General features: G+C 58.5%; 1 protein-coding gene across 1 annotated transcript in view; it reads right to left on the bottom strand.

Annotated features, from left to right (window-relative positions):
- The window catches only part of PFKP (phosphofructokinase, platelet), a 76,300-nt gene that overhangs the window by 25,719 nt on the left and 38,989 nt on the right, over positions 1-11,592 (bottom strand). The window contains 3 exon segments of the mRNA XM_034644089.1: positions 490-577; positions 1,609-1,679; positions 3,473-3,619. Coding sequence (XP_034499980.1) covers positions 490-577; positions 1,609-1,679; positions 3,473-3,619 — 306 coding nt within the window.

The following is an 11,592-nucleotide window of genomic DNA, read 5'->3' as shown; positions in this document are numbered from 1 at the left end:
AGAGCAGCCGTTAAAAACACGGGAAGGCGTTAGGGTTACCAGACAGCGTCATGCAGAAGCAACACCACATCTCCTGTGGGCAAGGGTCTCATTATTTGAGGTCCTTACGTTTTCTTTAAAGCAAGTAGAAAGGTTATTAGGGGATGGGTCTGCGGTCCAACATGCAATTGGGAGCGATAGGGCCATGTGACCGCCCTGCTCTCTGACGGCCAATGGGCCTCGGATTCGAGAGAGACAATCACTTCTGCAGACTTGAGACGCGTGAGAACTCACGGGAAAGATGCATCCCAAGTGGGGAGTCCCTGACTCGGCTGCTCCGTGGCTGCCACGTGAGCGTCCCACTGCAGCGCCACGACTATCCAGTGGCCCCCGGGCCCGGGGACTACCACCCCCCACCCACCACACAGTGCTTGCCGGAAGCCTGCCCACGCTCACCCCCCAAACCTACAGCAGTGACAAGCCAGCAGGTGCCCAGAGACAGGGACGTACCTCAAATCCACCAATGATCAACAGGGCGTTGATACTGTGCTTCCGTATCTGTGTGGCGATGTCCTCCAACGACTTCCCAGGCAGCGTGCTAGAAAGAGTTCAGGCAAGATGTGAGGCCAGACAGACCCCGCCAGCACCTGGTATCCCCACTGCCCCAGCCCCCAGCCCCGGGCCGAGCCCTGCAGCCCCCACGAGCAGCCCTGGCTGGACAGCAGAGCTGGGGAAGAAGTCCAGAGAGTGCATTTAAAACAAAACAAAAACAAAACCACAAATGGGAAGAAACGCTCAGCTGTGCAGATGCGGGACCTCAAAAAAATCCTAACGCCACCTCAGAAACTTAAAAAAAGCACTACTAAAGCTTGTGAATACTCGTAATAATTGTTTGGATGGAAACTTCCCGTCTGTGCAGCTCACCCAGCCCGCTCGCTACTCCTCTCCCGTTCTATCACCTAGAACCAACGGGACGCCAACGCAGAGGACCAGACACACGACCGCGGGCCAGACCGCGTCCCCAGAGCCACCGACACCCGCCCCTCCTCTTTCCTTCATGCAGAGGAGATGTCTGAGCTTTCAGTACATTTAGAAGAACTCCTGGGACAAAACTGCGGGGGGCTGGGTGGCCTGGGCAAGCAGGGCCCCACGTCTAGAGCACAGCTGCCAGCTTGGCCCTCTGGCTCAGCCCAGAGCAATGCCTGCACTCAAAAGGCATGCACATGTGGGTGTCACAGCCGGTCGGAAGGGGCCCGGGGCACATGGGTGGACACGTCTGCTCCTGGTTGGAGCCCGGTGTCCCCAACAGCAGTGGCAGTGAGCTGCCGTGGGCTCCGCGGGGCCTGCTAGCAGCCACCATGGGGCTCTGCACATCAGTGGAGAGCAGCGATACCGAGAGAACAGTCCCCAAGTCACGTGCCTCGTCTCTGTTCCAGGGCACATCTCGGGGGCTCCCCAAAGCACGACCCAGGTCCCTCACAGGGGCCGGGCTGGCACATGAGCCAGCGCCAGCTTCCTTCAGGATCCCCTCCCAGGACTGAAAAGCAGCAACTTCTGTGCCAGCTGCTCGTCTAGGATGGGAGTCCTTCTCCGTCCTAAGAGCAGGTCAGAATCGAGAAGGGGAATTACCGTTTGGTCCCGAGAATGGAGCCTCCTTGGCCAGTCCAACCTCCGACATCCCCCCAGCCGATCTCCTTTATCTGGCGTGCAGACACACGGTCGAACAGGGGGAGCGACAAAGGAGGGGGTCAGCCGTGCAGAGGGCTCCCAGGTCCGCACCCTCAGCAGGGGCACCTCCCCAAGGGCCTGCGAGGCACTCGGGAGCTGCCCCTGTCGTGACGCCGAGCAGGTCAGAACCCAGGACACCCAGGCCCGGGCCTCCCACCACGTACCCCCCACCATGCAGAGCAGATTCAGACCTCGGCTGGCCATGCTCTACGCATAGGAATGAAAGAAAAACAGATATTGTTTTTCTTAATTGATGTAAAAGGAAACTTCTGTGATTAAAAATTGAAAGAAGTCTAAGGAATGCAGGTGAGGCAGCTGGGCGTGGACATACGCCGTCTCCTGGGCTGGACACCCTCCCCCGCTCCTAAGAGCAAAGGTCTCGTCCACCAACCCGGGTGCCCTGGGGGTCCCCTCCGTGCACCAATTCCTCCCAAACTCCGGTGTTCAGCCCACGCTTCTTAAAGACCCTGAGCACTACCCCTGCCTGCTCCCCAGATGCCTCCCCCCAGGGCACTGAGTCACCCCTCCACAGTCCTGTCCTTCTCAAAACCCTCTTGTCTTCTCTGAGCAAAACCCAAATTCCTTCCAGTCACTACAAGCCACCTGGCCCCGTCCCCTCCTACTCCCCTGGTCTGCTGCTGCCCTGGCCGTGTGAGCCCGCCGTCCCGAACTCCCCCGGACCTCGGCCCTGTCCTCGCCCAGCCAGCACGTTCTCACGGCCTCCGTCTCCAGTCTGAGACTCCCCTCCCAGGGGCATGTCTGTAGGGTCCCAGGGCAGACCCCTCCTCTGGGTGTCTCTGCAGCGCGGGTCCCTGTCCGCGATGCCACACCCTGTGCTCCCCTGCTCGCTCACCATCCTCTCCCTCCGCAGGCTACAACCCGCGGAGAGCGGCTTTACTTTCTGCACCAGCTGGCTTCCCCGGGGTAAGAACTCAGTGCATCATTGGGTGCACACCGCGGCCTCAACCGCATTATCTAAGCCCCTACAGCGTGGGACCTCCTGTGACTTGGTTTCTGCATAAGGAAAACGGGGCTAACATCGCAGGTTTGCAGACCACGTAGGAGTACTGAGTATACATAGTAAGCACTCAAGAAGTGTTTGTTCACTCTTTCCACCAAAGCTTTTGTCTGAGTGCTTGCTGGCCCCGTCCCACTCCAACGGCACAATAGCCTCTGAGGCAACCGGTCCTCTTCCCTCCTAAGGCCGGGGCCCCACTGGTGCCACTGTCTGCAGACCCCAGAGAAAACCGGGTGGTGTGTCCCACGCAGAGTGTCCTTCAGGGCCCAGAGTGCATACCCCAGGACGGCTCTAGAGTGCAAATCGTCCTAAGAGCCGTGTCCATGTTCACCGTGTGACAGAGCCCTAGGCTTGCGGCCATGCAAGGGAGGTCGTGCACTTCCCCAGACGTCCCCCAGGGACTCACCTGGCCTTTGGCGAAGCCCTCAAAGCCGTCGTAGATTGCCAGCATCTTGTGCCCATCCGCAATGCCCACACGCACGGCGGAGCGCACAGCTGCATTCATCCCGGCAGCGGGCGCCCCCACATTTATGATGGCCACGTTACAGTTGCTCTGCAAGGAAGGGGGTCACACTGTGTCCGNTCCACGCGGAGTGTCCTTCAGGTCCCAGAGTGCATACCCCAGGACGGCTCTAGAGTGCAAATCGTCCTAAGAGCCGCGTCCATGTTCACCGTGTGACAGAGCCCTAGGCTTGCGGCCGTGCAAGGGAGGTCGTGCACTTCCCCAGACGTCCCCCAGGGACTCACCTGGCCTTTGGCGAAGCCCTCAAAGCCGTCGTAGATTGCCAGCATCTTGTGCCCATCCGCAATGCCCACACGCACGGCGGAGCGCACAGCTGCATTCATCCCGGCGGCGGGCGCCCCCACATTTATGATGGCCACGTTACAGTTGCTCTGCAAGGAAGGGGGTCACACTGTGTCCGCGCCACACATGCCACAAGCACATGGCAGGCGCGTAGCCTAGGAGGCGCGGGTCCGCGGGGAATGTGGGATGGCTCTCGGGACAGCGCGCCATGTCACCTACCTTCACAATCTGATCGTCTGGCAGCTTGATGGCGAGCCGCTTGTAAGTGTTCAGATTGCTCTCGAAGCTCCTGGAAGGAAAGGGTGCCATTGGGCCCAAGGTTAGAGGGTGGGTAGAACGTGAGGGGCTCCCCTGGGAGAACGGCCTGTGCCAGACGCAGACAGGCCGCACACACCTGCTCGGGGCGCTCGGGGCAAGGAGGCAGCCCTGGTATTTCCAGTGACAACGGGTACGTGCCACTTCCCATCTGCACCTCGCTGAATTCTCAACAACCCCACCGGCCGGAAAGCAACCAGTCCCCCAACTACCCATCAGGGCCCTCGAGCTGCAGAGCGGCGCCCTGCGGCCTGTCCCAGCCTCTGACGTTGTCCCGTGGGACGGAAGGAGCACAGCCCTGGAGCACGTGCGAGCAGCAGCCCGAGGAACGCAGGGCCCTCGGATAGTCACCTCCCGCGGAGCTGCACAGCGTCCTTGAATCTCCTCTCGTCCATGGCCTTCTGCACTTCCTGGGTCTTCAAACACACAAGGAAGAGAGAACATGTCAAGACTCAGACGTCTGCGGACGATGAGGGCTGCCGCGCCCTGCCGGCTCCTGTCCGCCCGCCCCCCTCACGCCGACCTGGCAGCCCAGGTCAGCGAGTCACCTGCCACTGCCGGCTGCAAGGGACACGTCTGGGCCTGCCCGGCTCAGGCGGCTTGGTAAAGACGGATTTGGGGGCGGGGGGCAGCAATGCCGGAGGGAGATGCTGAAATCTCCAGGACAGCAAAGCCAGAGCGAAACCAGGCTCCCAGACAGCCTTCTGAGCAACTCCTAATTTGATTGTGGCAAGCAAGCAGCATGGCAGAACCGGCCTCTCAAGGGACAGGGTCACAGGAGGTGGGGCAGCGGTGGTGGGGGGGGTGCTGGGGAAGCGCTCACGCCCGCCTCTGCCCCTCTCAACGGGAGGATCTCGGGCAAGTTACTCCCCTTCTGGACTTCAACTCTCTCAACTGTGCGCTAAGAGATACACCCCGACCTCCGCTGCCACCGTGCTGTTAGGAATGTGCCAGGCTCTTGACAGACAGCGGGTGCACGCGCACGCTCGCACACACATGTGTGCACATTTATTTACCCCCAGTGGCTTCTGGAAAGTGTTTCTATGGCTACTTTCAGTAAGCTCCTGGACGTAACTACGTAATCACCTAAGTCACACGATACGTTCACTCAGAGCTGCCGGAAACGCCAAGGGAAAGGATGGTCACGGATAGGTTTTGGAGAGTAAAGACAGGGACAACGTCTAATGCAGCTCACAGCCACCTCCTCAGCTGGCCAAGGACCTAGAAAACCATAACCTGTTTCTCTACGTCCAGGGCACCCCCTCCCAGGGCCTGAAGGAGGCCAGGGCACGTCAGGATGTCACCGGCGTTAGCTGCTCCATGGCCACATCTCCGATTGGAAGGTCCTTAGGGGACAGGCGGGCAGGAGCGGCTGAAATCAGAGAGCTTCAGCCTTGTCCCCCTGCCCCCGGGACGCCCTCCCCCAGAGTCCCCACAGACCTGTGTTCCTACGCGTTGTCCTCGTCTGCACGCATTCCCTCCTGACAGACTGACCTCACCTTAGTGGAGGCTACGCTATGTGCCAGGGACCCGCGACCTCAGAGCCTCCTGCCTCCCCGCGGGTAGCAGCTCGTGCCCAGGGGACGCTCACTGAAGCCCATGTTGGACTAATCCGTGAGCGCGTGGACGCCCAGAACTCACCATCTGTACACACTCCACCAGCGGCAGGCGCACGGCCTGGTTCCCACTCAGCGACACCACGCAGGCCGGGGTCTCCGGGGTGGCCTGGAGAAGGGCGACCACAGCCTCCACCCCCATGCGACTGGCCTGGAAATGACCCATCACGAAGGTCAAAGACAAGGTCAAAGGCCAAGGCAGCATGCCCTCCCATCCCCGCTCCACAGAGGCACCACCAGGGTGCCTCCAGCAGACACACCCGTGAGCCAACCTGCCTTCCATCCTCCTGGACTGGGTGTTACTTTTAACCCCCCTCCAACAAGGAGATTTGCACCCCACTAGGAAGTGGCTGGTGCGGGGGAGTGAAGGGAAAGGTCAGAGGCGCAGAGAGCACCCAAGACCAACACCCATGAATGTAGACTGGATCTCTGCTGACCCCGGGGCTTGTGTCTAGGCACCTGCACGCAGGCTTTGTTCTCTGGAGTCCCGGTCATCCTCAAGCCCCACGTTTGGGGAATCTGTGTGACTGGGGGCCAAGCATGGTTAGCATGTCCAGGACAGGCCACCCACACACGGCTCAGGCCGAGCGTGGTTAGCATGTCCAGGACAGGCCACCCACACACGGCTCAGGCCCAGATGCTCTGAGCGGGATGGTCTTTGTGGCAAACCGTTCCTCCTCACTCCCAGGTGAAGGCACCTGACAATTTCCACCCTCACTTACCAAAATCCTGTCAAAGGCCGAAGGAGTCCCGCCTCTCTGCACGTGTCCAAGGATGGTCACCCGCGTGTCGTACCCCAGCTGTTTGACCACGAGCTGCAGGAAACACAGCATGTAACACAGGAGGTCACCTCATACAGGGTGCTGGGGCCCCAGAGGTCTTTCTACTCTTGCTTCACACCGACGTGGAAAAAAATTCTAGTTTCTAAATTTCACTTCCTGAAAGGATGTTTAGTTTAATGGTGAGCTGAACTTTTTTAAAAAAAGAATGCTTCTTATTATCCCATAAAATCTTCATCTCTCCTACCTTGCAAATGAACACTAGTAACATGATTTTTAAAAAAAGACACGGCCTCCCTGATAGTGTACAGACATGGAGACGTTTCCCTGGGTCGCCCTATGCTGGCACAGCTGTATATGAAAGGCACGCCGTGGTCAACCGAGGCGCCACCTCGGGCTGGGCCCCATGAGAGCGCCGCTGGTGGCTGGGCCAGGGCCCCGTCCTCACCAGACCTCAGCTCCTCCTCTGTAAGAACAACAGAGTGGGGGTTACGTGCAGCCTGCGGCCCCCCTCGCTCTGCTAGCACATGATTCGCTCTCAACTCTGCTTAAGTGGGAAAGAAAACCTTCGCCCTTATTACTTCTATCCGTGCAGGCACAGCGCCTTCACAGACAGCTCCCCACATGCCGGGGTTCAGGTGCTCAGCGCGTCAGGGAAGGAAGAGGAGGCACGACGGAGAAACCACTTTGCAAAGCCAAGCTGATACCGTCCTTTGCTGTGATGGACAGCTTCAAGCTGCCCATCTGTCGGTCTGTCTGTCTCCCAGCATTCCCTCTGAAACGTGTGCAGTCACCTGCCTAACTGGACAGCCTGGCCCATCCCTCCCGCCCCCCGGAGCTGGTGCCACAAGCCAGCACCTTCCAGCGAGCCGTGCAGCAACAGGACTTCCTGGGTGGTCCCTCCGCGGGGCCGGGCATGGCACAGGTACAAATGTAACAGGTGCTCTCATCTGCAAAAGCACCGAGGGTGCACCACCCCCCCCAGCGCCCGAGCCTCATCACTGGCGGGGCAGCTGGTGCCTGGAGCTGGGACCCCGTCCCCACCCCGCTGCATCTCCACAACTGTCAGGGGAGCTCCAGGGCCTCTGGGAATATTCCCGACAATGCGGCGGGAGCTGCAGGAGACTCATGCCGTTAAAGTCATGAGTCATTACAAAAACATCTTTAAGTATCAGGAAGAACAAAAAGTGTTTTCATGATAATAATACACTGTTTCAAATGTGAACCCTGCCAGCCCCGTTAAAATCTCCCATTTCCAAGCTGGCGCCCGAGGATAATTGCAAAATTGGACACACTCACCTCCTTGATTTGCTCAGAGGTAATAGGTTTATTTTGGGTATCTATGGCTCCCTCGGCCACAATGATGATATTCAGTCTTTTTTTCCGGGCACGGTTCTAGAGGGAACAGAAAATGAACACCCTCGAACATCTAAACCGTTTGAACAACAAACAAATCCAGGGCCCTTTGCCCCAGGTGAACTGGCCTCTTTCCAGGTGGAAATCGTCACCTAATTTCGCAAGCAGGGTTTCCGACCATCTGGGCAGGTAAAGGCGCTCTGAGCGCGTAGCTGGAGGAGGCAGGGGGCGGGAGGGACCTGTGAGATCGCCCCAGACACCGGCCAGCAGCCAGGCAGACCCAGGCTGGGGGCCATGCTCCTTTGCCACTTGGCCCCAGAAGCAGTGACCTCAGTGATGGGCCCCCGCAGCATGTCTATACTGCAAACCAGGCTTCCAATCTCCCCACAAGCCAGAGCTCCCCACCACCCCACTGTGAGCCCATCCATGAAAGCCGGCCGCTGCCATCGGAGCTCAGAGCCCTAGGCCTGCGCGGGGGCAGGAGGGGCGAGGAGCAGCACGCGGAGGTCGGGCAGCCACAGCTGCTCGGGACCAGCCGGGCTGGCATGGCGCCCACACCTGCCGTCCCCACAGGCTCACGGCGGCTGTCATCCAGCGACACCCTGAAATCATTCTCTGCAAGTCTGTTCTCTATCCCGTCCCAAGTCAAAGACCCTTCCGTGGGGGCTGTGAGGCTCAGTGTGGGCAGTGTCACGCAGGGCGTGTCACCCAGGGGGCGGTTCTGAGCAGGCTCGCCCATCCCCCCACGGGGCACCTCGGGCACACCTGCTGTTTGGTGCTGGGCTCTTTGCTATTTAATAGGTAGAAACATGCTCGTCTCTGAAGAGCTCACTAGACAGAAGTATTTTCTAAAAGGTGTACAGAAGTGGCTACAGAGGGATCATGACGTGTTCACGAACACGGGGTCGGCCACAGAGCCCCACATCATCCATAAAACATATTCCAGAGGCTTCTAGAACAAGAGTCATCTACACGCATGGAAAGATAAGCCGTCGTGCCTGGACAGGTGTGCGGATGCCTCCCGCCCCCCGCCTGGACGCATTCATTCCCAGAGTCCTCGCGACAGCACAAGGGGCCAGCAGCAGTGCCCCGGGAACTCAGGACTTGGGAACGTGGGGTCACCCTGTGGGTGGCAGGGCCGAGACCCAACCCTAGGACCTGTGAGGCCTCAGAGAGGCCTTCCCTCTTCACACCAAAATGCCTGGGGTTTGGGGCATGCTCTGAGGCTTGCTAACTAGGCCAACTCACCTGACGAGTATTTGGGGAAATTCTTACAGTGTCGCATCCACGACCAATAAAAATTAATTACAGCTAGGATGAGATCAAGTGTTTCTGCACAAGGGAGTCCAAGCCATCTGTCTTACGTCCACTGACACTTAATGTGAGGACCCCAATACGTTCTTTTTCTTGTCCTAGCTGACAGTTCATGACATCTGAAACCCAAGGAGGTTTGCACACAAGACCACACAGTTACAGAAATAACAGCCAAATCCTAAACTCAGCACCTAAAAACCACATAGGGCCTGAGCCCGACCACCTTACCCTGACCTTCTGACCGCTGTGCACAGCCTCGGAGCAGGCGCGTGTGCCCGTCCCCAAGGGCTGCTGCCAGAACTTGGCCTGTGACCGCAATGCCCTGGACCAGGCCTGGGGCTGTCAGGGGGGAGGAAGGAAGGACCGCCAGGGGACAGGCAGGGCCCCTGGGGGAAGCGACCACAGGGAACATCCCGCGGGATTGGTGATGTCCTCAGAGCACATAGAAGTGCCAGTCTAAGACCAGTGCCACCCCTAATATCACACAGCCAGCCACGAATCATCCCACAGGAGCTGGCCCACGTCCCCAGGTGGGAACTGAGAAACAATGAGTGGACTGATTATGTCCATGGCAATACTGGGACTTAGGGTGTTCCTGCATTCCCCAGTCTCCCGCAGCTGAGCCCCACCTTCCTGTGGGCACGATTGTCCCCAGCAGAGCTACGGCGGTCATCAGCAGCTCCTTATGTCGTGTTTAGGTCAGCAAAGCTCACTGGGCACGTTGCTCAGGACCCTTTCTTGGAACCTGTCACCTTGGAGGTGGTGGCAATCTCACCGCACACGTGACCTGGCTGCATGCAGAGCATATGTGCTTGCTGAATACAGCCATAACTAGCCTGTGCCATATGCTTACATTATGCACCTGCAGGACGGTGATGACGTGGCCGAGAAATGCACCCCACGCCGGGATTTCTGTCCCAGGAGCTAAGCTCGTATGCCCTCCTCAAAAGCCTTCCCGCAGGGAAACGCGCCCTCCACTGATAATGCCGAGTGGGGGACACAGGCAGCCACAGACTACAGACAGAAGGAAAAGCCTGGTTCCGAGTACCTGGTCCACCATCACACCTGACGCATGCCCAGTGTGGCGGGGACCGCACAGCCCAGGAGGGGCTGTGACCTGAGCCATGCAGCGCTGTGCACAAATGCAATTTGGGGTCAAAACACGGGTCTGTTCACACTGGTGAGTGGAGACGGAACGGGAGACAGATGTCCTCCCCAACTCCGATTTCTCTTCACAGCCATCGCTCTACTTACGACTACGTCAAACTTCAGCTGCTGCTTTACGTGAAAAACAAAGTTTTGGGGGTTTTTCTCCGGCACCCTCTGCGACACTGGGGAGCAGCTGGACATACGAGTAGCCAGTATATGCAGACCCTACGTGACAAGCTCTAACTCCCTTTAGAACCACAGAGTTTCCACCTGCTTGTAACTGGGTCCAGACCGGGAACCCCACAGGCTGCCGCACATCGCGGTCAGAGCCCCTGGCAGTCGAGGGGCACAGGACGCACGTTACCTCTGAGAGCTTGATGCACATATTCTCCTGCCAGCCTTCTTCTGGTGGGGATTCTGGAAGGAACACCCAGTCCGCTCCGCAGGCCAAGGCGCTCACCAGGGCGAGGTACCTATTTGGAAAGAGCACCGATTCTGTAAGGCTCCGGCCGGGTACTCACAGCTCGGAGACGGCCCTGGGCAGTCTGGACAAGAGCGTGCAGTGGGAACCGCAGACTCCTGCCGGGGGGCGGGGGGGTGTTCTGCACCATGGGGCACAGAGCTTTCGGGGGACCATCCAAATTGTGTCTACACATACGTACCCGCAGTGTCTCCCCATAACCTCGAGAACAAAGGTCCTCTGGTGGCTGGAAAAGAGACAAAGGAAAGATCCACTTACCACCCCTGGGAACAGCATGAAAAGCAAAGAGGAAAGTACTTTCGCTGCCAGGTAGTACAGAAAGCCTGCTTCATGATGATGGCAGGCACCTAAGCTTCCAAAAAGGGCCCGTTTTTATAAGTCTGTGCCACCGCACTAGCATTCCGAGCTCTTGCGAGCAAAGGGGCTTTGTTTGGGGTTACACACTTTACAGCACGTGTTTGCTCGCCTACACACACTCCCACTCCCGGGACACCTCTGTGCTCCTGTCGAGGAGCAGGACGGGCTGCATCGCTCAGCACACATGGGACAGGGAGCCGGCCTGGGCTATGCCCTTCCAGGGAGCACGCCAGGTGCTAGGAACAACCGCTGGGCTCGTCCAAAGCCCACCGGGTCCTCGAGCACCAACTGAGCCAGAGGACAAGGGGCCACATCCAGTCCGCTGTTCCTGCAGGACACCTTGCACAGGGCCTCCCCTTATGATTATTTTGTCTCCTCCAGGAAACACTTTTTTATTCTAAAATCAGGGGTAAGAGCAAACAATGGGAAATAGTTTTCTTGCTCTGGTTTCTAACATTCAGTAACAAGACTGTATCAAAACACGGGTCTCGGGAACCCTCTGGAGCCAGCACAGACGTCTACACGGCAACACAGAACACCCCTTTGAGGGAAATACCCAGATCCGGCACTGAGGTCTACACCACAGCACAGAACACCCGTCTGGGGAGCCTTCCGGGGCTGACACAGACGTCTACACCGCAGCACATCTACCCCAATGGCCCCTCCCCGGGCTCCCGTGCATCTGTTACCTCTGG

This window comes from Ailuropoda melanoleuca, chromosome 15 (genome assembly GCF_002007445.2).
Source record: "Ailuropoda melanoleuca isolate Jingjing chromosome 15, ASM200744v2, whole genome shotgun sequence".
Taxonomy (NCBI): Eukaryota; Metazoa; Chordata; class Mammalia; order Carnivora; family Ursidae; genus Ailuropoda; species Ailuropoda melanoleuca.
The sequence above is the reverse complement of the archived record's forward strand: the minus strand, read 5'-3'. Positions and strand labels throughout refer to the sequence as shown.